The sequence below is a fragment of the Acinonyx jubatus genome, chromosome D3 (assembly GCF_027475565.1).
Source record: "Acinonyx jubatus isolate Ajub_Pintada_27869175 chromosome D3, VMU_Ajub_asm_v1.0, whole genome shotgun sequence".
Lineage (NCBI taxonomy): Eukaryota > Metazoa > Chordata > Mammalia > Carnivora > Felidae > Acinonyx > Acinonyx jubatus.
The window spans coordinates 9,652,745-9,680,242 of record NC_069392.1 but is presented as its reverse complement, the minus strand read 5'-3'; the positions used below and the strand labels follow the sequence as shown (position 1 = coordinate 9,680,242).

The 27,498-nt window shown below is 38.7% G+C and overlaps 1 protein-coding gene across 2 annotated transcripts in view; it reads left to right on the top strand.

Moving 5' to 3' along the window:
• Nucleotides 1-27,498, top strand: part of NAA25 (N-alpha-acetyltransferase 25, NatB auxiliary subunit) — a 79,154-nt gene that overhangs the window by 5,749 nt on the left and 45,907 nt on the right. The window contains exons 1-11 of one of the 2 annotated variants that reach the window (XM_053206758.1): nt 1,886-5,972; nt 6,843-6,928; nt 7,880-8,018; nt 11,543-11,661; nt 16,048-16,122; nt 17,365-17,472; nt 17,765-17,843; nt 21,627-21,738; nt 22,327-22,416; nt 23,628-23,797; nt 27,113-27,225. In XM_053206758.1, the coding sequence (XP_053062733.1) occupies nt 6,869-6,928; nt 7,880-8,018; nt 11,543-11,661; nt 16,048-16,122; nt 17,365-17,472; nt 17,765-17,843; nt 21,627-21,738; nt 22,327-22,416; nt 23,628-23,797; nt 27,113-27,225 (1,065 nt within the window). In that variant the 5' untranslated portion in view covers nt 1,886-5,972; nt 6,843-6,868. Of the gene's footprint in view, nt 1-1,885; nt 5,973-6,842; nt 6,929-7,879; nt 8,019-11,542; nt 11,662-16,047; nt 16,123-17,364; nt 17,473-17,764; nt 17,844-21,626; nt 21,739-22,326; nt 22,417-23,627; nt 23,798-27,112; nt 27,226-27,498 lie in introns of those variants that run through there. The other variant, XM_027044337.2, reaches the window with a different exon arrangement.

The following is a 27,498-nucleotide window of genomic DNA, read 5'->3' as shown; positions in this document are numbered from 1 at the left end:
AGTGTGTAAAAAGGAGCTTGTTACACTTGAGGACCTAAGAAAAGGCTTGCGTGGTCGCAGTGTAGAGATTGGTGAGATGAGGCTACATGGGTAGACAAACTCAGCATTGTAAGCTATTTTAAGAATTTTGAAGTTTGTTCTCCTGGGTGGCTCAGTCGGTTAAGCATCTGACTTCAGTTCAGGTCGTGATCTTGCGGTTTGGGAGTTTGAGCCCCGTGTTGGGCTCTGTGCTGACAGCTCGGAGCCTGAAGTCTGCTTCGGAATGTATTACTGCCCCTCTCCTGCTCATGCTCTCTCTGTCTCTCAAAAAATAAATAAGTGTTAAAAAATTAAAAAAAAGAATTTTGAAATTTGTTTTAAAGACAGTGAGAAGCACCAAAGAGATTAACTAGGAGAGTGGGGTGATCAGGCTTGCATTTTAAAAGGATAGTCCCCCCACCTTTTTTTAATTAGGTAGGGTCCACACCCAGCATGAGACTTGAACTCATGACCCTGGGATCAAGAATCACATGCTCTACCAACTGAGCCAGGCAGATGCCCCTAAAAAGATTGGGAGAAATAGGCTAAGGGGGGAGGGGGGGCAAATGTAGACTGTGAGGTAATCAGGAGCTATTATTCATTTTTATTTATTTTTTAAAATTTAAGTTTATTTTGAGAGAGAGAGAGAAAGCATGAGTCAGGGAGGGGCAGAGAGAGAGGGAGAGAGAATCCCAAGCAGGCCCCATGTTGTTAGTGCAGAGCCCGATGTGGGGCTCTAACTTCTGAACTGTGAGATCATGACCTGAGCTGAAGTCAGACGCTTAACTGACTGAGCCACCCAGGCACCCGCATCGTTCATTTTTAAATTTAACCTTTCCTGCAGTCTTGCACTTAGTACATATTTAACAAAAGTTTGTTGACTCAAAGAATGTTTCACCTACAATTTGTACTCTTGGTAAAAGCAAGTCTTCTAGCCTAAAACATTTAGGATTTTAAGCAAAGGACATTGTAATTAATTATTTTATTAATGTTTATTTCTGAGAGAGAGAGATACAGAGCATGAGTGGGGGAGGGGCAGAGAGAGAGGGAGAGAATCTGAAGCAGGCTCCAGGCTCTGAACCGTCAGCACAGAGCCCGATTCGGGGCTCAAACCCATGGACTGCGAGATCATGATCTGAGCTGAAGTTAGGCGCTTAACCAACTGAGCCACCCAGGTGCCCCCAAGGACATTGTAATTTAAAGGTGGGGCTATGTTTAGGTGCCTTGAGTGACTCAGTTGGTTATCCGACTCTTGGTTCTGGTTCAGGTCATGATCTGGTTCATGGGATCGAGGCCCACATTGGGCTCATGCTGACAGTGTGGAGCTTACTTGGGATTCTGTCTTACCTCTCTTACCTCTCCCCACTCGTGCTTGCACTTTCTCTCTCAAAATAAATAAACTGAAGAAAAAACGATGGAGTTATGTTGTATTCAGTCTTTTTTTCTAAATTGGAGCAATATCTTTGATAGTCTTTTTGATAGTCTCTTGCCAATGATTTGACTCATTGTTTCCCAAATTTGTTTCATTTTTCTACCCCATTTGATGATTCCAGCTCTATTATAGTATTATCTATACTATTACGTATTTAATAGTTTTTTCTAAGTTGATTTTTAACTTAAAGTTATTAAAAAAATTTTTTTAACATTTATTTACTTTTGAGAGACAGAGCAAGACAGAGCACAAGCAGAAGGACAGAGAGAGTGGGAGACAGAATGTGAAGCAGGCTCCAGGCTCTGAGCTGTCAGCACAGAGCCCGAGGTGGAGCTCAAACTCACAGACCTCTATCTAGATCATGACCTGAGCTGAAGTCAGAGGCTTAACTGACTGAGCCACCCAGGCGCCCCTAACTTAAAGTTATTTAAAAATAATGTATATCATTATCCTTAACGGAGGACCTGTCGCTTGTGCTGAGAAAAAAAAGCCACAAAATAAGTAAGATGAAAACAATACAATGGTGTTGGAGTCTTTACTAGATTCTGATACTTTTGTGAAACTCTGAGTTCGAGGTCTTTCCTTCGTCATTAAAAAACATTAGAAAGTATTAAAGAAGTGGGGTTCTTGGCGGCCTCAGTTGGTGGAGATGTGACTCTTGATCTTAGGGTTGTGGGTTCAAGCCCCATATTAGGTGTAGAGGTTACTTGAAAATCTTAAAAAAAAAATACTAAAGAAGTGACAGGCTAACACTGAACTGAGACGGTCTCCTTAATATAAGGGAAACATTGGAACAGGTCTGGTTTCTCACTGCGTCATCTAGTGCTGACTGCAAGGGCAGCTTAAAAAACATGTCACTGAGGATGGCACCCATTCTTTGAAAACTTTGCTTTCACTTAATGCATCATTATCTTGTTTCCTAGGCCTGATTTGTAAATGGCTGATTTTGGCTTAACTCTTATTATTATTTTTTTTAAAAATTTTTATTATTTTTTACTGCTTATTTACTTTTGAGAGAGACAGAGACAGAATGCGAGTGAGTTAGGGGCAGAGAGAGAGGGGGATACAGATCTGAAGCAGGATCCAGGCTCCGAGCTGTCAGCACAGAGCCCGATGTGGGGCTCAAACTCATGAAATGTGAGATAACCTGAGCTGAAGTCGGCTGCTCAACCGACTGAGCCACCCAGGCGCCCCGGCTTAACTCCTGTTATTATAGGAACAACACCAGTCCTCAAGGTCAAAAACCACAGTTACCCTTGAGTAAATTTTAAAACAACTTACTAAAAAGACAGACTTAGGATATCATATTTATTGGCCTGTTAGCTCCAAGGGCTAAATAATTTATATTCCAGAGTTAGTAATGTAGAATGAAAATAGACTTTTCCCACCTCACCATCCAGGAAGGGGGAGTCTGACAGCAGACTGGCTGAATGTAGAGGAGTGTCTTAGTTAAAACTGTTTTGGGTGCAAGGAGCAGAAGAAACTCATTGACACAAGCTCAAGGAAGAGGTTGCTATAAGTCCCAGTGGGATCTTAGAGTAGGAATGTAGTGTTCAGGGGCTGATGGAAACTGGAGAGCTGTCAGGATCTAAGGCTTTTTTTCCAGATTTTCATCTTTATTTTTATCTGTGTGTGTTTATTTTCAGCTTGGTTCTTCAGACTAGTTTTTTCCTCCTTACTCATCAGTTTACCCAGGGCCCAACATGTTGGCTTGGCCCACACCAAGATGTGACCTCTTCCTGCAAGCTTAAGTTAATCAGCACTGCCCTGCTCCCAATCTTTTGATAAAGTGACATTTTAAATTCTTTTATAAAAGTTATGTAAATGAAGAGGCAAGAGATAACTCCTTTTCTTCACTCTCCATCAACCACTTTGCATCCCCTAAGGCTCCTTCAAAATGGAAATTGTGACTGGTAATGTCAGACTCAGAATATTTATTGCCTTCCAAATGTGGTTTCTCTATAGCTTTCTGACTGGCTTTGTGACTCAGTGATGCAGTTATAGATTACCAGGGAGAAACCTGAGTTACCCTTTGGTTAAATATCCACCTCATTTGGTGTAGTTATGAGCTCTAGATATGGTCATCTAATCATCCCCCTGCAGCAGAGGTAGTGGAAATCATTTCCAGAGAAGTGGGCATGGGCAGGTAGGGACTGAGGGAAAAGTTGAATACCCTTCTAGTCCCGACTTCTGGTCTCATCCATTTATGGGCCGATCCTCAGACCTGGGGTCTCATCAAGGATTTTTTATTTTTTAATATTTATTTATTTTTTGGAGAGTGCAAGCAGGGGAGGGGCAGAGAGAGGGGGACAGAGGATCCGAAGTGGGCTCTGCCCTGACAGGCTGACAGCAGCGAGCCTGATACGGGGCTCGAAAACCTCTAGATCCTGACCTGAGCTGAAGTTGGATGCTCAACCTACTGAGCACCCAGGTGCCCCTCGTCAAGGACATTTAATTACTGTTGGAGAAGGCTTCAGGGTATGCCCTATGAACCTAGAGTCTTGCAGGAATGAGTCAGAAGTGATTTGGAACTGACTCAGAAAGAGATCAGCATCAAGTTTTTAGGAAGAGAAAGTGTCCTTTATTGAGGTGAAATGTCTCTTGTCAGGTATTCTGTGAGGACAAATGGTGGCATATTGGCTGAGCTATTTAAGAAAACTGGTGTTAGATATTTGGGTATTCAGGCCAAGATTGTATGCATTTATTTATTTATTTAGTTAGTTAGTTCTTTAGTCTCTCCATCTGAGTGTTTGATCAGAGGCCTGAAAGTTTTTGATCTTCCTTTCTAGATTCCCTGCAGAGTAAAGCTGCTTTTTTTTAAGTGTATTTATTTATTTTGAGAGGGAGAGAGCACACGATCAGGGGAGGGGCAGAGAGGAGGAGAGAGAGAATCCCAAGCAGCTATCAGCGTGGAGCCCATTGCGGGGTTCAAACTCACGAACTGTGAGATCATGACCTGAGCCAAAACCAAGAGTTGGACGCCCAACCAACTGAGCCACCCATGTGCCCCCAGAGTATAAAGCTTCTTAATTTTTTCACCTAAGAATTCTTGGTGCTCATCAGTGTTACATGGATTGAAGAAGGTCTGAAGAGAAGAAACTCGTGTTCATGTGACTGTTTTCAGTTTTAGTAAAGTATTCATTGAAGAAAAATTGAATTTATTAGGTAAAATGATAGTCTATTTCTGTTACTTGGGAAACTCTGGGCCACCAGGGCCATAGATTATTTTGAGTTGTTTATGCTTTCTTTGTCCCTATGCTGATTTGGGACCTTGATGGACGGAGAGGTACTATTAGAGGTAGTAGATTGCGAACTGGCCTCTGTTCAGTCATCTTTCTATATTTAGAATTGACAGCTACCACCCTGTTTCCCACTTGTAACACTTCTCACTTTCCTTTTATATACATATATACACACACACACGCGCACACACATTTTATTAATATGCTATATTTGTTAGAGCAGTTTTAGGGTTGTAGAAAAATGAGTGAAAAAGTAGAGTTCCTGTATATCCCCACACTCCCACCTCTACCCTCAGTTTCCCCTGTTGTTAATATCTTGATTCAGTGTGGTACTTTGTTTCAGTTGCTGAGCCAATATGATAGCTTATTATTCTTTTTTAAAGATTATTTATTCTGAGAGAGAAAGAGTGCAAGCAGGGAGGAGCAGAGAGACGGAGAGACAGAATTGCAAACAGGCTCTGCCCTGTCAGTGCAGAGCCCAATGCAGGGCTCAAACTTAGGAACTGTGAGATCATGACCTGAGCTGAGATGAAGTGTCAGATGCTTAACTGACTGAACTATCCAGGTGCCCCAATATATTGGATAGTTTATTTTTAACTCATGTTTATGGTTTTCTAATTTACATTAGGGTTCATTCTTTGTGTCGTACCTTCTGTGGGTTTTGACAAAAGTATGATGACCTATATCCATCATTATGGTATCATATAGAATGGTTTCCCTGCCTTAAAAATCCCCTGTGCTCCACCCATTCATCTCTCCCCCAGCCTCTGGCAACCATTGATTGTTTCACTGTCTCTATAATTTTTGCCTTCTTTAGAATGCCTTATAGTTGGAATCATATAGTATGTAGCCTTGTCAGATTGGCTTTTTTTTTTTTAATTTTTTTTCAAGTTTTATTTATTTTTGAGAGAGAGAGGGAGACACAGAATCTGAAGCAGGCTCCAGGCTGTGAGCTGTCAGCACAGAGCCCAATGCGGGGCTCGAACTCACAGACTGTGAGACCATGACCTGAGCTGAAGTCAGACGCTTAACTGATGAAGCCACCCAGGCGCCCCTCAGATTGGCTTCTTTCACTTAGCAATATGCATTTTGAAGATCCTTCTTGTTTTTTTGTGCCTTGATAGCTCATTTCTTTTTATTGCTGGATAATATTCCATTGTATGGATGTACCACATTTTGATTATCCATTGGCCCATTGAAGGACATCTTGGCTGCTTCCAAGACTTGGTAGTTATGAATCAAGCTGCCATAAACATTTGTGTGCAGGCTTTTGTGTGGAGGTAAGTTTTCAGCTTATTTGGGTAGAGACCAAGGAGCACGATTGCTGGATCTTAAGGCAGAGTAGTATGTTTAGTGTGTGAAGAACCTGGCAAACTGTTTTCAAGGTGTGTGTACCATTTACATTCCCAGTAGTACTGGGTGAGAGGCACTGATGCTCCATGTACTCACCAGCATTTGATCCATAATTTATTTTGAGTTATCTGTGCCTCATCTGCTCCTACCCTGATTTGGGACCTTGATGAGCAAAGAGGGACTTGGTGTAATAGTAGTAATAGGTTGTGAACTGGCTTGTGTTTAAGTCATCTTTCTGTATTTAGAATTGACAGCTACCTCCATTTCCCATTTATGACACTTCTTTTCTTTTCATTTTATTTTTTATATGTTTTTAAATGTTTATTTTTGAGACACACACACACACACACACACACACACACACCTGAAGCAGGCTCCAGGCTCTGAACTGTCAGTCCAGGCTCTGAGCTGTCAGTACAGAGCCAGACATGGGGCTTGAACTCCTGAGATGTGAGATAATGACCTGAGCCGAAGTCACATGCTAAACCAATTGAGCCACTCAGGCACCTCTCATTTTCTTTTAGATCTTAATCTTGAAATTAATCTTTGCTTTTGTTAGACTTTTGGATAATAATTGATTCCTATTTTTACTTAACTCAATTTTTATAACAGGTCTGAGAGATGACTATAGGAATATAAGATTGTATTCTGGATCATCCTAACCATTTAGAGTTAAAATTAGCACCATGATGTTTTTGATACTGAATTAAGATACTTTATGAAACATCTGATGACAGCCTATACATTTTTCCTATCTTTTGAAGGAATATAATAACTATCGTAATTTGTTTTCGTAGATTATCTTGATAATGGTAATAATAAAATGGCAATTCAGCAAGCAGATAAATTGTTGAAGAAACATAAGGATCTTCATTGTGCTAAGGTAAATTCATTTGCCCTTGACTTACATATTTGGTGGATTATATATTGTAATCTTAAAAAGAAAAAGATGTTTAATCCTTTTAGTGACACTGTTCAGGGTTCCCCCCCCCCCCAGGGTATTTTTTTTTTTAAAGATTTTATTTTATTATTATTTTTTGTTTGTTTTTGAGAGACCGTGAGCAGGGGAGGGGCAGAGAGAGAGGGAGACAGAATCTAAAGCAGACTCTGTGCTGTCAGTGCAAAGCCCAATGTGGGGCTTGACCCCATGAATGGTGAGATTGTGACCTGAGCTGATGTTAATTAATTAATTTTTTTAAAAATGTCTCTTCAGTTTTGAGGGAGACAGAGGGAGGGAGGGAGAGAGGATGAGTGGGGGAAGGGCAGAGAGAAAGGGGGACAGAGGATCAGAAGCAAGCCAGCAAGTAGGCTCTGAGCTGACAGCAGTGAACCTGACGTGGGACTTGAGCTCATGAACTGTGAGATCATGACCTGAGTGGAAGTTGGATGCTCAGCCGACTGAGCCACCCACTACCCCTAAAGATTTAATTTTTAAGTAATGTCTATACCTAACATGGGGCTTGAACTCACAGCCCTGAGGTCAAGAGTCATATGCTCTACTGACTAAGCCAGCTGGGCTCCCCTTGAAGACATTTGTTTTTCTGATTACTTAAATGCCATAAATAGTATTTAATTACAAGCTAGCTGTTTATTTCTTTGGATATAGCTAACTTAATTATACTATTTTGACAGACTTTTTTTTAAACAGTGTCGTTACATCTTAATATGAAACTAGGAAAGAATCTTGATTTGTTGATATTTTTGGTAAAATATGGTTTACTTGATTAGACCTAGGCATACCTTACAACTTATGTTGTGTTTTTGAATTCACCTTGTTTTGTTCATATTTTCTTTTCTGTCCTTTTAAAATCAATTTGTCTTTCTTTTGTATCAGGTTTTAAAGGCAATTGGTCTACAGAGAACTGGAAAGCAAGAGGAAGCCTTCACCTTGGCACAGGAGGTGGCGGCCCTTGAACCCACAGATGACAACTCGCTGCAGGCACTGACTATTCTCTATCGGGAGATGCATCGACGTATGTTTCTCGTTTTTATTGTTTTATTACTTTCGTTATTTTTTTAATGTCTTATTTATTTTGAGAGAGAGAGCAAGCTGGGGAGGGGCAGAGAAAGAAGGGGACAGAGGATCCAAAGTAGGCTCTGTGTTGACAGCAGCAAGCCCAATGTGGGGCTTAAACTCACGAACTGTTAGATCACAACCTGAGCCGAAGTTGGATGCTCAGCTGACTGAGCCACCCGAGTGCCCCTTCTTTTTCATTGTTTTTAAACCTGAGCTTAAGGTTTTGGTTACTTCTTAAATTTTTTTTAATGTTTATTTATTTTTGAGACCGAGAGAGAGAGAGAAAATGCACATGCGAGAGCTGGGGAGAGGCAGAGAGAGGGAGACACAGAATCTAAAGCAGTCTCTAGGCTCTGAGCTGTCAGCACAGATCCTGACTCGGGGTTCAAATCCAAGAGCTGTGAGATCCTGGCTTGAGCTGAAGTTAGATGGTTAACCAACTGAGCCATGAGGCACCCTGAGTTTTTGGTTATTTTTGATTGAGTTCTTTATTTTTCTGTTTTACTGATCACTCATGAGTTGAGTGGATGGCAATAGGTAAAATAATGCATTAACCATGATTTACAAAGACTGTAGGCAAAAAGGATGTTCAATTTTATTTTTTTTAACATTTATTTATTTTTGAGAGAGAGCAAGGGGGGAGTGGGGCAGAGGATCCAAAGTGGGCTCCAAGCTGACAGCAGCAAGCCTGATGTGGGCTTGAACTCCTGAACCGTGAGATCATGACCTGAGGTGAAGTCTGATGCTCAACCAACTGGCCCACCCAGATGCCCTGGCAGAAAAGATATTTTGCATGTATTAAGATCCTTGAATTGGAATGAGGAATTGAGGTCAGTTTGTGGCATTTTGACTTATTAAATGGAAGAGTTACCCTTTTTTACTATTTGATATGGAAAATTTCAAACATAAATAAAACCAGAATAGCATAATAAGTCCCATTGTACTCCTTACCCACATTTAGCAGTCATTGTCACATGGCCAATTTTATCTATATCTCATCCCCCTCCCAGATTATTTGTAAGCCTATTCTAGATAGTCTACCATTTCACCTGTAAAGTTTCTCACTGTTGATTTCTCAGATCTTTTACTATGTAATAATACATATCTTCCATAATACATATTATAGAAGTACGTATTTTTGATGTGGAATAATGAACATTCATGGACCTACCAACCAACTTAATACTAAGATGCTTCCTGTGTGTTCTTCATCAGTCTTACTTCTTTTTTACCTTCCAAGATGTATTGGCTTTCCTGAATATATTTTATTGTCTTGCTTTTAAAAACATCTTTATCACATTTGTCTAAGTAATACTTTGTCAATTTCTTACTTTATTATTATTTATTATAACTTAGTTAATAAGTTACTTATTAATAGAAGTTATTATATTGATATAATTGTTAATATAGTAATACCATATTAATTAGAACTTAATATAAATGTATTCATACTGTGTATGTTCTGTGAGTTGCATGTTTCATCTAATATATACATACTTTTAGTTCATTCATTTTTACTATCACAAAACATTTTTCTCGGGGACTGCAGTCTAGAAGTAGAGATACTAAGTCCTAGGGTGTGTGTATGTTCAGCTTAAAGATGAAGAAAAATAACGTCACCTTGTTTTCCAAATTTACTCTCCTAATACCGGTGTATAAGAGTTCCAAGTTGTTCCACATCCTTGTTAACACTTGCTATTCTTAGACTTTAAAAGTTTTGCCATCAGGGGCACCTGGGCGGCTCAGTTGGTTGACCGTCCGACTTTGGCTCAGATCATGATCTCAAAGTTCACGAATTCAAGCCCCACATCTCACTGTGTGCTGACAGCTTAGAGCCTGGAGCCTGCTTTGGATTCTGTGTCTGCCTCTCTCCCTCTCTGCCACCATTGCCTTGTTAATGCTGTCTCTGTCTCTCTCTCTCTCAAAAGTAAACGTTAAAAAAAAATTAAAAGTTTTGCCATCAAATCATCATGTTGTAGACCTTAAAATATAGTTTTTATTCATCAGTTATTCCTCAGTAAAGCTGGAAAAAATAAAATTTTTGCCAACCTAGTGGGCAGAAAATGTTACATTTTAGTTTTGTTTTTCATTTTTATAAAAGATAAAACTTAAGAGTTGAGGTATTGTATTTGATTATAGGGATTATGTTGATTTAGAGATAATGGATTCTCTCCCACTGTTTTGTTTTTTTTTTTATTAAAAAAATTTTTTTTTTTTAACATTTATTTATTTTTGAGACAGAGAGAGACAGCATGAACGGGGCAGGGGCAGAGAGAGAGGGAGACACAGAATCAGAAGCAGGCTCCAGGCTCTGAGCCATCAGCCCAGAGCCTGACGCGGGGCTCGAACTCACGGACCGCGAGATCGTGACCTGAGCCGAAGTCGGACGCTCAACTGACTGAGCCACCCAGGCGCCCCTCCCAGTGTTTTTTAAAAATCATTTATCTCACAAATATGGTTGAATTTTTTTTAATGTTTATTAGAGAGAGAGAGAGAGAGAGAGCGCGCGAGCGAGCATGAGCGGGGGAGGGGCAGAGAGAGAGAGGGAGACACAAAATCTGAAGTAGGCTCCAGGCTCTGAGCTGTTAGCACAGAGCCTGACCCAGGGCTTGAACTCACAGACTGCGAGATCATGACCTGAGCCGAAGTTGGACGCTCAACCGACTGAGCCACCCAGGCATCCCTGGTTGAATGTTTTTCTATGAGAAGTATTATATCAGAAGCAAAGATTAAAGATGCTCTCTCTGCCCTTGTGTTACTCACAGTCTGTAAGGGGAAATTCATGGGTGCCTGGCTGGCTCAGTTGGTACAGCATATGGCTCTTGATCTCAGGGTCATGAGTTCAAGCCCCATGTTGGGCATAGAGCTCAGTTAAAATAAAGGGAAATTGGTCAATAAACTGTATACTACATTATATGTTAATAAATGTTATAAGAGACTTACAAAGATTTAAAGATGGCAGAGGGGAGCAGTAATCAAACTGAGTAGAGGAGCACAGATGGTGCTCAGGGAAGGATTACATTTGAACTTGCACAATTCCTTGTAGAGAGGATTACATTTGAGTTGGGTTTTGGATGATGTTCATTGAGTAGAAAAGAGAGGAAAGGTGAATTTAGGCATGGGGAGCAGAGTAAAGGCATGGAGGTATGATAGAGCACAGGGAGTCTAGTGGAACTACAAATAGTTTGGTGTGGCTAGAACATAAAGTGCTGGGGGAAAGAATTAGGAAGGAGAGAGAGGCTAGATTGTGGAGGGTCTTGTATATTGTAAGTGTGTTAGGGGAGGCCTGAGCTATTCCGTGCTTCATTGAATAATGCCTAACCAAGAGAAGAGTAATGATCGGATGAGGCAAAACAAGTACTTTCTTCTTCCTTAATGGTAGGAGACATCGTATCCTCCAAAGGGGGAAGAAATTAAATGCTGTTAAGATTTAAGATATACTTCAATAATTAAAGACTATCTTATTTCTCTTTATTCTAGCGGAGTTAGTTACAAAACTTTATGAGGCAGCTGTGAAGAAAGTTCCCAATAGTGAGGAGTATCACTCTCACCTCTTCATGGCTTATGCCAGAGTGGGCGAATACAAGAAAATGCAACAGGTAACTTTATCCTGGGTTGTGGGATTTGCTATTAGAGACTAAAATTTCTTTAAATGTGATTTAGTTGTAGGAGTGTGTGGGTGCATGTGTGTGTTTGCATATGTGTGTAATACTGAATCTATGTATTTGTGTGTGGAGATCAGGCATGTGTTTTCTTTGTATGTTTTAAGGATGAACTGTTATTCAAGTTCTTTAAGCATTTTCTTAGGGGAAATCTGATTGTTCTTTTGTGGCCTGATAGCATTTTTTATTCTGGTACGTTGGCTTCAGATTGTCCCACTGCATGAAATTGCTGTTATATTTTCAGAAAATGGACAGAAATCCCAGAATAAAAAATGAACAGACTATAGAAAGGCAAACTTTAATGTTTACATTTAGGGGCATCTGGCTGGCTCAGTCGGTAGAGCCTGTGACTCTTGATCTTTGGGTTGTGATTTTGAGCCCCATGTTCCTTATAGAGATTACTTAAAAATAAAATCTTAAAGAAAAAGAAAGTTTACATCTAATTTATAAATTTAATTTTCTTTGTAGCCTGCTGAAATTTTTAAATTCACCTGGGAAAAATCCCCACTGTTTGGAATACTTGTCTTTTTTGCAAAAGGCAGCTTATTTGCCACTTGATACATTTTAGATGTTCCTTGTAGACATATGAAGAAGCCTCATGTGGATACATTTGGACTAGTGGGTGGGTAAAGTCATCATCCCAGAGGAATGAAACTGTTAAGCCCATAGACAGTTATGATGTCAAGCTAGTATTTATTTTAGAAATGTTTTGTTTGTGGGTACAATTTCTTCAGAAAACAAAGCTTTCTTACCTGGGTCTTTGTCTTACTCTTTACTTGAAGTATCAGACTATAACAATGGATGAGTTAGGGAGGGTGGAAGATCCTATATTAAAATAAATCCTTTCTCCATAAAATTAATCTTCGTATTTGCTTATATGCAAGTTTTTAAATTGGAAAAATTTTATTCCCCAGATACGATTCTTTGAAGAAGTTTTATTTACTGATGGAGTTTATTCTCATGAAAAATAATTCAGAGATTGTAATTTTTCTTTTAATGTAAAGTGGGCATATATTTTAAAATTGGCAACTGACATATATATATATACAGACATGTACACATACATATATATATACACACAGATATGTGTATATATGTATATGTACATAATATATATAAGTTTAGTATTTTTATTTCTAGGATTATGTTTAAAATATATTAAATATTAATGGTAAAATGCAACATCCCACTCCTCTCAAATAGTACTGTATGTCTTTGTTGACACAGAAAGATGTTCCTAATATATGTTAATGGGTAAAAAGTTGTAAAATGGCCTTCCCCTCTATTCCCTTCACATCTATGGTTCCTTAAAGGATATATCTGTAAGGTTATGTAACCAAAATGTTACCAGGCAGGATACAGGCCTATAGATACTTTTCTTTCTTTTAATTTCTTTCTTTTTTTTTTTTTTTTTTAAGTTTTTATTATTCTGAGAGAGAGTGTGAGCAGGGGAGGGGCAGAGAGAGAGGGACTCCCAAGCAGGCTCTGCGCCATCCACACAGAGCCTGATGTGGGGCTCGAACTCAAGAACCATGGGATCATGGCTTGAGCTGAAACCAAGAGCCAGACTCTCAACTGACTGAGCCATTCAGGCGCACCGCCCCCCCCCCCCTTTTAAAGTACATGTTAATATTATGATACCACAATATGTTTTTGAAATACATATACACATACAAAAAAATAACAAAAGGCTAAGTTCATACAACAACAATATTAAGGTAAATAATCTGCCACTTGAATGGATTTTGTTTTTTATAGTTTGACTTTACATGTGGCCAAAGATAGACATACTTCTGCATCTTGCTCTTTGGAGCCACTGCTTTGATGTGGCTTAACAGTTTTGGATCTTTAATATATTGTAGCTATAGCTTGTTTTTACATTATTCTAATATATTGGAAGAATGGAGCATTCTAGTGTTAAATGTTTTAGAATGAAATGTCTAATTTTACCTTTTTTGCTGCTTAAGGTAGTTATAATTTCTTAGTATACATGTAGGATTATATTGAAAATGGTATGTCAGTCTGGGATAATAAATAGTTTACAAATTAAATGTCAAGTTTTATGAGGGTGAGAGTTTTTATTTTGTTCACTGCTGAATCCTCAGTGCCTAGAATAGCATCTGCACAATAAATTTTTGTCAAAAAAACACAAATGATTAACCTGGTGGAGGTAGAAGGGAGGGAAGCTAAGGAATCAGAAAACTTCAGGACTTTTACTGACCCAAATGACATCCCTGGCAGGCAATATTTGAAATCATCTTGGGGGAGCCTGGGTGGTTCAGTTGATTAAGCATCTAACTCTGGATTTCAGCTCAGGTCACGATCTCTTGGTTCGTGAGTTCGAGCCCTGTATTGGGCTCTGTGCTGGCAGTATGGAGCCTTCTTGGGATTCTCTCTCTGCCCTTCTTGCTCACTCTCTCAAAATAAATAAACTTAAAAAAAAAATCATCTTGAATGAAGAGTTGCTAGATGTTCATATGGTGATTGGACTTTCTTTTTCTGTAAATGACATTGCTATCCTTTTGTCTTTACTCTTTTTTCTCTTTTCTTTCACATTTCCATATTCTGAGTCACCAATTCATAGCCATGTTTTTTAAACTTGTCTATCGTCAAAAGTTTCCTGTATCAGCAGAATATAAGTGTCGGCAAGATAGTAGGTTATGGGCATGGAATTTTTTTCTTATGTTTTGTGTTAAAAATTCATATTTTATATTCTACTTTTTATTTCTGCATGTCATTATAAAAATGTTTTCCTTCCCCAAATGATCAGGTAAAATAGATTTTCTAGCACTTTTCATTCAATTCCTCCAGAGTTTGGTGTTAGAAGCTGAAACCTTAAGCTATCTTAGATTCTTCTAAACCTGTACATCATATTGTTTCTACATTATCTTGACTCTTCCTCCACATTGTCTTTGAGGTCTCTTTTCTATTTGATGTACCTCATCCTGGTGTAGTTCCTCATTACCTCATCTCTTTCTATTTTCTTTCTTCATGGTCCAGTTAAAATATGTTCTTAGAAGAGTGTAGATGTGTACCTATTACTCTTTTACTCTGTAACAGCCTGATTTTTGAGTGCTTCACAATAAGGGTATCTCAGTTACTTTTCAGCCCCATTTCCCTACTAGTCCTCTTAATCCTTATTTTTAGCCAAATGTCCTATTTCTTCTTGTCAATATGTCTTTTTTTTTCTTTAATATTTTTGTTCAGATTCATTTTACTCCTACTTAGAATTGATTCACTTACTTACCCACTCACCCCAAATGTTTGTATTTGTATATTTGTATCCTTACCTCCATCTTTGCCTGTAGACATACTGTTTGTCCTTCAAGGTTCATTTGGAAGACTGCTATTTGAAGAAGGCTTTATTGATAAAGTTCCCTTCCCTACTTTCCCTTAAAGAAAGGAATAAACAACTTGCCTTTTTTTTTTTGGAAATAAAAGATATGATGTTTTTGTTGTATAGGACATTTTTTTTTGCCAAGTGTATATTTTAGTCATTTAAATATTTGTCTTATCTCTGTCTCTAGCTTCTAAATGCATTTGGGACCAAGTCTCAATCTTTCTATCATTGGCAGGAATAGACATTTCCTTCCACTTAATAGAGTCTCTGTGTACTTTTTCAAGTGGGTTGAAGATAGGCAAAACATTAAAAAAACATAAAATAGTAACTGTAATAACTAGCTGACTGATTTCTTGGCATTGATTACTAATTGGCTAATTATGGGAGGATTCTCAGTTATGCATGAGTAGATCTACTTTATTCCTTCTTGCCATGTCCCTGCTTTAAGTATTTCATATTATACATTTCACAATGAAAGAGTTCAGTTCTAGTTAATGGTATCTTGGGAGAACCTGATTATTTTCCTAACCTAAGAATTACTGTTTTTTGAATAATGTCAGAGAAAACTTTTCTAATTTTAAAATTTAAATATACTGTCTGGATTTTTAAATTTGTTTTACTATAACTGGTTAGTGCAGTGCCTTTAGTAAAGTTTTTTGGTGTACATTCATAAGCCAAATTTTGTGTTTGTCAGTAGTCTACCGGAACCATATTGGATTGCTATATTTTCCAAAAATACTGGGCTTTAATTTGAAGAAATCTGGTTCAAAAGGTGAAATATTTCTGATGTTGTGAAATTTCACCTTTGTGATTACTTATATTGCTATCTACTAGAGAATATTCATCAAGTCAATAGGCATTTATAGTAACTGGGATATGTAGATGTGTTGCTATTCTCCTAGGAACTTCTTGCCACATATCTAGATCATTAATTGCCCTCTGTGTGACGTTTTCTAAATTATTTATGGCTCTCTGTCTTTCAGGCTGGCATGGCTCTATATAAGATTGTCCCCAAAAACCCTTACTACTTTTGGTCTGTGATGAGCTTAATTATGCAAGTGAGTATGGTATTCAGAATGGAATTGAGATTTGTTTTTATTTTTGTATATAGCTGTTGTCCTAATTTGTCTTCTGAACATCTTGGGTAATGTGTTATAGCATGTGTCAAATAGGGACTTTCCATATTGTCAGTTGACTTTTTGAGTTGGGGAGTTTTGGCATTTATTCCTTATGAGTTGGTATATTGGTTTATTTGTGTGGAGCACAGACTGTATTTCCCCTGAATCTTAGATCTATTACTGGGTTATTTGATCAAATATGAGACTCGAATTATTTGATATTTTGACTTGACGTTTGTCTTTAAAACAGTATTGTTTGTTAGTGTACAAGTTATTGAACTGGATGGCCTCGTTCTATCAATTCTGGTTTTTGAGCCTCAGTTTCCTCTTTTGCAGAAGGGAGATGCTCATCTCCCAGAGCTACTGTAAGGACTAAAAGGAGATAGGGTATAAGAGAAGATGGGGAGGAAGGAGTTAAAATGTAGCAGTTCAGAACAGAAAGACTCTGGGTTCAGACAGGTCTGCATTCATATACTGGCTTCAGCATATGTCTTAGAGAGCCGTTGGGGAATCTCTTAGTTTATCTGTGAGATAAGCATAATAGCTACTTTGAGTACTGAGGTTTGAGCAGAATCTCAGGCAATGTTAAAATTATTAATATGCATTGATTTTAATTGTCAATCTAAGATCATCTTAATTATCCAAGCTACTATGCTGTGTAAAATAGAAGGAATTGGAGTTTTCCCTTTAATATGTGAACATTTCAAAAAGACATCTGATAGGGGCACCTGGCCGGCTCAGTTGGTGGAGCATGCAATTCTTGTTGGGTGTAGAGATTACATAAATAAAATCTTAAAAAAAAAAAAAAAGACACTTGAAAGGCTTTTCTCTTCAAACAACTGATGATACCCCTTACATGTAATAAACAGTGTAGGCATACCTACTGCTTCTTAATATAGTTCTAGAAAAATGTATGAATAACCTATTTAAAAGTTAGGCCATATTGTGGAAACTCAGTATGTCAAAAATATATAGGATAATAAATCTTTATTAAAAGAAATCTCTTCTAAGGCAAACCACTCTGTAATGTATCTTCGTGGCAAGTTCAAATTAGGTCTGATATTGGACATAGTGGAGTGATAAATATGTGCTGGGGTCCCAGTAATGGTCTGCCTGGTAATAATATAAATAGTGCAAGCAGGAGAGAAATTAGAATAGAACATTTATTTTTTTCTCCTACAGTCTATATCGGCACAGGATGAAAACCTCTCAAAAACGATGTTTCTGCCCCTCGCTGAGAGAATGGTAGAAAAAATGGTGAAAGAGGACAAGATAGAAGCTGAAGCTGAAGTGAGTAGTGGAAGCCCTCCTTTTGTATTCCCATGATTTGATATTGCTACTATGTGATGCTACAGTATTGTAAACTGCTGTCTTATTCCAGTTAGAGAGCTGGGCCTCATTCTTGCCTCTTGTGTAAAAGGAAGCTTTGGAAGTACCTAGCTTAGGTATCCGAACATTGTTACTGCTAATGTCATCTCATTTGAAGATAGTGTTCTTTTCTGTTAGGTAACTTTTGAAAGCATGCAAATGATTTTATTGAGAAGTTTCATTGGCTGCATTTCTTGTTTGTTTTTTCTGTAAGGTTGAACTTTATTATATGATCCTGGAACGTTTGGGAAAGTACCAGGAAGCCTTAGATGTTATCAGAGGAAAATTAGGAGGTAATTTTTAAAGTTTTCTTTTTTTTCTTATTTAAACATGCAAAATACTTAATTGTGGAAAAATTTCTCCTTATACAGAAAAGTAAAGATATCAAGACATTAAAAAAAACAATCACGGTGGTCATTTTATGTTCATATAGATTTTTCTGTATGTTGTATATTTACTTTTTAAAAATATTTTTGAATTGGAAATAATTTAGGAATTAAGAAAATTGAAGATGTCAGAAAGAGTATGACCTCTAACCCTTTGCCCTCAAAGTTCTTTGCCAGTCATTTGTTCTGTATGTCCTTCTTTTTTTTTAATTAAAAAAAATTTTTCAACGTTTTTTTTAATGTTTGGGGCGCCTGGGTGGCTCGGTCACTTAAGCCTCCGACTTCGGCTTGGGTCATGACCTCACAGTTCGTGGGTTCGAGCCCCGCGTCGGGCTCTGCGCTGACACCTCGGAGACTGGAGCCTGCTTCGGATTCTGTCTCCCTCTCTCTCTCTGCCCCTCTCCCACTCATGCTCGCTCACTCTCTCTCTGTCTCAAAAATAAATAAAAACATTAAAAATTTTAATTAAATTTTAAATTTTAATTAAAATTTTAAATTTTAATTTTTTAAAATGTTTTCATTTATTTTTGAGACAGAGACAGAGCATGAGTGGGGGAGGGGCAGAGAGAGAGAGGGAGACACAGAATCCAAAGCAGGCTCCAGGCTCTGAGCTGTCAGCACAGAGCCCAACGCGGGGCTCGAACCCACGAACTGTGAGGTCATGACCTGAGCCGAAGTCAGAGGCTTAAGTGACTGAGCCACCCAGGTGCCCCCTGTATATCTTTCTAAAGATGTACTTTCCCCTCCTCCCAACTCGCCCCAGTTTGTTCAAGTCACAAACGAGAACATACTGTACCTAAGCTAATAGAGTACTCTTACTGAGCACAATGTTTTTATTCAAAAACTTTTTTCTTTTTTTTTTTTTAATATTTATTTATTTTGGGAGTGAGAGCATGAGTGGGGAAGGGGCAGAGAGAGAGGGAGAGAGAGAATCCCAAGCAGGCTGCACACTGTCAGTACAGAGCCCAGAGTCCAGAGTCTGACGTAGGGCTCAATTTCATGAACTGCGCCATCATGAACTGAGCCGAAAGTGAGAGTCAGATGCTTAACTAACCAGGCCACCCAGGCACCCCTCTTTAATATTTTTAAATGTTAATACCTGTAGTCAGGATTTGTACCCTGGGTGCAAATTTTTTTTCTTTGTTTACCTGCCTATCCTATCAAGGATTTGATTTTGTGACTTCTGCTCTGTGTACTGTTACCTATTTTAAAAAAACCTTTTTTTAAATGTTTATTTTCAAGAGAGAGAGGGAAAGAGAGAGAGAGATAGAGACAGAGTGTGAGCAGGGGTGGGGCAGAGAGAGAGGGAGACACAGAATCCGAAGCAGGCTCCAGGCTCTGAGCTGTCAGCACAGAGCCCAGTGCAGGGCTCGAACTCACTAATGGTGAGATCATGACCTGAGCCGAAGTCGGAGGCTTAAGGAACTGAGCCACCCAATGCCCCACTGTACCTTTTTTTTTTTTTTTTTTAACTTAAGTGTGTCTTAGAGCTATACCTCGCTACCTCACTCCCTTTAGTGACTGTCCAGTGTTCCATACTATAAATGTAGACAATTTACATAACCAGCCTTTGATGACTATTTGCAAGGAACACCTTGTTACAAACCAGATTACCCTACAAGAGGCTATGGGGTGTGCATTCCCACCTGCTGTATTTACTTTCATCATGTGAGAGGGTATGTTTCTTTGTATACTTAATAACCTGTATTTTTAAGCTGTTACTTCAAACTTTTTTTTTTTAAAGAAAGCTCTACGCCCAACATGCGGCTCGAACTCACGATCCTGATATCAAGAGTTGCATGCTCTACAGACTGAGCCAGCCATGCGCCCCTATTTCAGACTTGTTAATGTTTTTCATTGTGATAGATAAAACATATCTTACAATTTTTATTTAATTCTGAGGAAGGATAATTACTTTTTAATTTGTTTAAAAGCCATTGATATTTTCTTTGAACTGCTTTTCCTTATCGTTTTCCTATTTCTAAAAATGTGGTTAATCTTAATGATTTGCAAGAGCCCTTTGTGCGTTAAAGAAGTTAGCTTTCTTCCATTATTGTGAAAATACTTCTTCCCTTTTTGTTGGAAAACTGATTTGTATGAACCCCATAGATTGATCTAACCATTCCTCTTTTTGGGGTGTTTGTGAAAGAGATTTAGGTTCCCAAACATTTAAATTCCTGGAAGTGCAGTGTTTTGACAAACATGGTTTTTAGTTGTGCCTTTACAGTGATTGGGAGAAGCTAACTGTAGAAGAGTAGCCTCAGATCTCTTATTAGGAATAGTCATTAAAAAACCTTATTTTATACAAGTGTGTATATCCTTTACTAGCCTGTGTGGCCATAAAACTGTAACACTAACTGATAGTTAACTACCTGAATTATATAAAATGGAAGTTTTGTTGGTTTAAAAATTTTTTCTTTTTTTTTAATGTGTATTTTTTTTTTTTCCAATGTTTATTTTTGGGACAGAGAGAGACAGAGCATGAACGGGGAAGGGGCAGAGAGAGAGGGAGACACAGAATCGGAAACAGGCTCCAGGCTCTGAGCCATCAGCCCAGAGCCTGACGTGGGGCCCGAACTCACGGACCGCGAGATTGTGACCTGGCTGAAGTCGGACGCTTAACCGACTGCGCCACCCAGGCTCCCCATTTAATGTGTATTTTTGAGAGAGAGAGAGAGAGAGAGAGAGAGAGAATGGGGGAGGGGCAGTGAGAGAGGGAGACACAGAATCCGAAGCAGGCTCAAGGCTCTGAGTCGTCAGCACAGAGCCCGACACGGGGCTCGAACTCACGAACCGTGAGATCATGACCTGAGCCAAAGTTGGATGCTTAACCAACTGAACCACCCAGATGCCCTACCAAAAAAATTTTTTTTCAATGAGAGAGTGGGAGAGGGGCAGAGAGAGAGAGAGGGTGGGGGGGAGGGACAAAGCATCTGAAGTGGGGTCTGGGCTGTCAGCAGGGCTCGAACCCATGAACCATGAGATAATGACCTAAGCTGAAGTCGGATGCTTATAACCGACTGAGCCATTCAGGTGCCCCTGTTGTTGTCTTAATGTTACTTATTCTCTAACTTCAGCCTCCTTGCAGATGGATGTAAGTCAGCCTTTCTGGTTTTACCCAGCTGGATTATAATCGTATGGTTGTTAAAATGAAGATTCCCTGTAGGAAACTCATAATGTAATTATTGGTATATGTAATCTGCTGAGCTGCTCTAAAAGGTCAAGGCAAATTTAATTTGGTCAGAAATAATAGTTGTAGTTTTTCTGTTCCTAGCTCTATTTATTTTTGTATTTCTAATATTTTACCTTGCACATTCCATTCCAGTTCAAGCTCATTCAATGTTTGGGAACTATATGTATAGATGGGAAGCCTGTCTGTGGATCAGCTATACTAGTCCCTAGATGCTTTTTCTGTTTTACAAGTTTATCCCATATACGAGATCCTCACTTCAATACATTCGTGATCCTTGTATTTTATAGAAAAAGTGATAATAAAATGTTTAGTATCAGAAATGTACTTTTTTCAGCAAAATAATCTTTAATAAGATAATAGTTTATATCTAACTGTGGTCCCATTTCTCATAGAATGAATAAGAAAATGCAACATTTTTCTTCTTGTGTTTGGACTTTATTCTGATTTCTGAGCAGAAGTGAACCCAGCTTACCAATTTTTATAACTTTTAATTGTAGAGAAGTTGACAAGTGAGATTCAGAGTCGGGAAAATAAATGCATGGCTATGTACAAGAAGCTGAGCAGGTGGCCAGAGTGTAATGCCCTTTCCAGGCGCCTCTTACTGAAAAAGTGAGTAGAGGCTTCTCTTTGGACTATGAGACTGTAGCAGGGCTCTCAGTTTGCACTACTGCTTTTCTTTCTTTCTTTCTTTTTTTTTTTGGTTGTCTTTTATGTTGTCCGGGCATAAAGTGAAATCTTGTAGTAGTGTGTTTTAGGTATTTTTAAAAGTTTTTGATGAGCCTTCATCTTTCAGTAAAGAGGTATAATCGTACTTACACCACCAGGATGCTGAGTATTAGGTCTTGAGAATGAATGCTGAAAATCATTAATTTGTTAAATTCAGTATTGGTCTAAAAGACACACCTTCCCCTCCCCAACACCCCATCCCACGGCCCTGTTTTGGGGAAGTGCTAATATGGGTGTTTTAGGAGCATTTGTTTTCTGGATCTGGTCATTTCATTGAAGGAAATGACAGTTCCTTAAAAGTTTTTTACTTGGAAAAATGCCTCTGGAGTTGCCCTTTTAGGGAAACTTGGAAGGGTGGGCTTCTCCTTGTAAAGACTAAAATATAGAAAGTAAGTTGAGTATTATGGTTCTTAGGGCAGACTTGTCACAACTTGGGTTTAATCCTGTGTGCACCATTCAATCTGATTTTAGCTCAGATGATTGGCAGTTCTATCTGACTTATTTCGATTCTGTGTTTCGACTGATTGAAGAGGCCTGGACTCCTCCTGCTGAAGGTGAACAGTAAGTTGATTCCTGAATTCCAGTGGCACTTTTTAGCACATTGTAGCAAAAGGATTTCATTGGAAGCCTAATCGAATTCTCTTTTTCAGTCTCAATAGTGTATCCCTTTCAAAATAAGATTTTTCATTTTTTTTATTGTAAAATATGTTCATTGTAAAAATGTTAAACTAGTGGAGAAATATATGGTGTAGAAAGTGTTAGTTCCTGATTATCCTACCATCCCAGAAATAACATTTTTTTTTACCTTTTTCCACTTTTATTGAGTTATAATTGATCCAGAGAGCAATCTCTCTCTCTCTCTCTCTCTCTCTCTCTTTCTTTCTCTCTCTCTTCCTTTTTTTTTTTTTTTGAAGTGAGCTCTCTGTTCAGTGTGGGGCTTGAACTCATGACCCCGACCCCAAGATCAGGAGTCACATGCTTTGCTAATTGAGCCAGCCAGGTGCCCCCAGAGATAACTCTTGATGGCAGTTTAGAGTTTTTTCTTCTAGATTTATTTCTGTCCATATACTAACATAATTATTCCCCTTATTTAACATAAAAATGCAATCATATTAGTGGTTTGCAACTTGGTATTTTCTCCCTTAAAATATATCTTGGGCATTTTTCCATTTTTGGTACATAGAGATCTGTTTCATTCTTTTTTAGTGACTTAAGAGAACTCCCATTTTAGAGATGTACTGTAATTCATTTAACGTGTCTCTTGTGGATGGACTGATGGACACTTGGATTGTTGCTGATTTCCTTTTTTTTTTTTTGATATTACAGATAATACCATAATAAACATGAATGGAATCTTTTTGAAAAGTGAATACATAAGCAGGATTTAAGATGCTGATGAGCTTGTGCTTACTTTGTAATATTAACTAAATCATCTAAATTTTCTTAGCCTTCATTCAAGCAGTAAAGTAAAATTTGCTTAGACTTTTTATTAGGTGATATTTGATATATATAAAGTGATCCCTTGTCTTTTTAAGAAAGAGGTATAGGTAGTTAGTCACTGTGTAGTAATCAGATGCCAAAATTGGGAGTAATCATATCCCATGTTACCTGTCAGAATGTGCGCCTAGTTCTCTTTTGCCCCCATGTTATTTTATAATTATCAGAATGCTTTTTATTTTTTAATTTGTTTTTTGAAATCAATTTGGCTTCACTTTAAGTTTTGGGACAGACAGTAGAGGCACAAAATACCTTTTTCATGTGTTTACACCTAGCTCTTTAGAAGGAGAAGTCCATTATTCTGCAGAAGAAGCTGTGAAATTTATAGAAGATCGGATAACAGAAGAATCTAAAAGTTCCCGCCATCTCCGAGGACCACATCTTGCTAAACTGGAACTGATTAGACGTTTAAGACGTCAAGGTTTTAATGATGAGTACAAACTAGGTAAGAAACCCTAATATTATTTGGGAACCCTGGAGAAGATGCAGGGATGCCTTCCATACCCAAGTGCAGTATTCATTATGTGAGGTCTACGATGATGCCGTCATGTTTGGGAAGCAGACATCTTCATAACATGAAAATATTTACTAACAAATGGATTACTGATAAAATTAGCCCTCGATCACATCTTCAACTTGACTTAACATTAGCATCTCTTCCTATTCCACCAGAGTCTTTTTCAGGCATTCTTTTTGACCTGACATTAATGTCAAAATCAGTTTCAAAGTAAAATAACCAGTTTTGTAAAAGTTTCAAGATTTCATGAAGAGGATGGAAAGTTTCTTGAAAATCTCCAAGCGCTCAGAAAACAATTGACAAAACAACATCTGGTGGAGTTAGAGCAATTAACAGTTAAAGAGAAAATTTGCAAGGACAATGACAAGATAGGAGAAAAAACATGATTTGGACAGTAAAGCATGAAGAAATGCCTTCAGGAAATTTGATGAAGTGCTTAGATGTTTATTTGAAAATGCCTTTTTTAAAAATGATTATTTATTTATTTTGAGAGAGAGCACATTTGTGTGAGCATGAGGAGGGGCAAAGAGAGACAGGGAGAGAGAATCCCAAGCAGGCTCTGTGCTGTCACCACAGAGCACATTGTGGGGCTCCATCTCATGAAACGTGAGATTGTGACCCAAGCCGAACCTGAGTTAGACACTTAACCAACTGAGTCACCTAGGTACCTGAAAAAAAAAATTTTTTTTTTTTTTTAATTGAGAGAATGCACAAGTGGGGAAGGGACGGAGAGAGGGGGACAGAGGATCTGAAGCTGACAGCAGAGAGCTTGATGCAGGGCTCCAACTGATAAACTGTGTGGTTGTGACCTGTGCCGAAGTCAGATGCTTAACCAACTGAGCCACCCCAGCACCCTGAAAATGGTTCTTTTTTTTTAAATGCTTATTTATTTTTGAGAGAGAGAGAGGGAACGTGTGTGCACGTGAGAGGGGGTGGGGCAGAGAGAGGGGAACACAGAATCCAAAGAAGGCTCCAGACTCTTAGCTGTCAGCACAGAACCCGATGTGGGGCTTGAACCCACGAACTGCGAGATCATGACCTGAACCAAAGTTGGACGCTTAACTGACTGAGCCACCCAGGATCCCCGAGAAAGAGAATCTTAAGCAGGCTCCACATTCAGAGTGGAGCCTGACACAGGGCTTGATTCTATGACCTTGGGATCATGACCTGAGCTGTAGTCTAGAATCAGACGCTCAACCGACTCAGCTACCCAGGTGCACCTCTCACAACCAGTTTTGAATTCCATGTTGACTTCTTTAGGTCTACTTAAGGAACCTTAGTCTCCGTTATTTCCAGAAATGCAAATGAAAATTTTCATGTGACCCTCTGCAAAATGTTGAGATAGATTCCAAAGAATTGCTTTTTTCCCAAAGCTGGATAGAAAAGTTTGGATCTGCATTGACACTTGGCTGTATCTATCTCTTGTCTTTCTCTTCCCTCTCACCAGCCTTCATGTTAGAAATTTGTGACTTTTTAAAATTTATTTATTTATTTTTTGTGACAGAGAGAGAGTGAGAGTGAGAGTATGCACATGCATGCGAGCCAGGGAGGAGCAGAGAGAGAGGGAGAGAGAATCCCAAGCAGGCTCTGTGTTGTCATTACAGAGTCTAATGTGGGGCTTGATTCCACAGACCGTGAAATCATCATGACCTGAGCTGAAATCAGTTGGACACTGAGCCACCCAGGTGCCCCAGAAATTTGTGACTTTGTCTAGTCTACCCCAAATTCTTTTTGAAGTAAACTCTACCTCCAACAGGGGGCTTGAACTCATGACCCTGAGATCAGGAGTTGCATGCTGTACCGACTGAGCCAGCCAGGGGCTTCTGCACAAAATGTTTTTTACCCAGACGAGTGAGTGATTCTTAGTGACTTGGATTATAGTCCTATGAGAATCTGATGAAAGCCATGGACTTCTGTTCCCAGAATTGTGAATAGGAACCAAGACCTAAAATCTTACCGAAATTCCAGGTTAAAATTCTATGTTTCTTATTTTAATTTTTTAAAAAAATGTTTATTTTGAGAGAGAGAGAACGCTAGCAGGGAAGGGGCGGGGAAGGGGAGAGAGAGAATCCCAAGCAGGCTCTGCACTGTCAGCTCAGAGCCTGAATTGGGGCTTGATCTTACAACCCTGGGATCATGACCTGAACTGAAATCAAAAGTCTGAAATCAAGAGTCCGATGGTTGGGGCACCTTGGTGGCTCAGTCCATTGAGTGACTTCGGCTCAGGTCATGATCTTGCAGTTTGTGAGTTCAAGCCCCACATCAGGCTTGCTGCTGTCAGCCTGTCAGCACAGAGCCTGCTTTGGATCCTCTGTCACCCTCTCTCTGCCCCTCCCCCGCTGGTGCTCTCCCCAAAATAAGTAAATATTAAAAAAGGAAAAAAGTTGGATGCTGACTTAACAACAGAGCCACCCAGGTGCCCCCAAAATCTCTGCTGCTTAAATCTAGTTCAGTTTGAGAGTATCTTACTATTATTATTATTATTATTATTATTATTATTATTATTATTTTAATGTTTATGTAGTTTTGAAACAGTGCCAGCAGGTAGGGAAAGAGAGAGGGGGGGAAGGAGGATCTGAAGTGGGCTCTGTACTGACAGCAGTGAGCCTGATGTGGGGCTTGAACTCAGAAACTGTGAGATCATGACTTGAGCTGAAGTCGGATGCTCAACTGACGGAGCCACCCAGGTGCCCCTATTATTTTGTTTTTAATGTGAGGAAAAATAAAAGGAACTGGTAGCTTTCTGCAGATCCAGGTTTAAATTTTCCATAGTGAATGATCTTGTTGGAGTTACTGGCTTGTGACTCTCCTCATTTATTTTCTCTCCGTTGGTGTGCCTGTTAAACATTCCCTTCCACTTAGTTAACATTTATTTAATATTTGGTACGTATTTCAGGAACTGTGGAAAGAAACGTGCTTGTTTAATGTTTGTTTATAAACTTAAGTCTTTATTTAAACTTTAATGAAAACTTTTTAGCTATTTAAACTTTAATTCAATGGAAAGCGTCATGTTTCCTGCATGTAATAACATGTAAGCTGATTTTGTAAGATTCAACTTCTTTTTAAAGTGTTTGTTGAGTTTTAAATGGGCAAGCCATCCTCCAGCCCTCACTGCCATTCTCATTTAAGCACTCAAGCAGAATTTTTATTTAATTGAAATAAATATTTTTCAAATCATACCTCTTAATATAAAAATTATTTCAGTCCTTGAGTTAATTTATTGATTTTTGTTTTCTCTCTTAGGTGATCCAGAAGAATTAATGTTCCAGTATTTTAAAAAGTTTGGGGATAAGCCTTGCTGTTTTACAGACCTCAAGGTGTTTGTTGACCTCTTGCCTGCTACACAGTGTACAAAAGTAAGTATACTTCAGAATCCTGTTGGGTGCTTGTATTGAGGGTAACAAGGGTAACTGTATGTAAGTTGGTGGATGCTAGATATCAAGATAACTGCTCTAGCAAGCAGGGACTCTAGGTGCTATCAGATGAAGACATGATTTCTTGTTAAGCCACAAGGAAGATAATTGGATTATCTTTTTTGTTTTGTAGTGTGTGTGTGTGTGTGTATGTGTGTTTTGAGATAATTGTAGATTTATACGTAGTTGTAAGAAATAATACAGAGATCTCTTTAT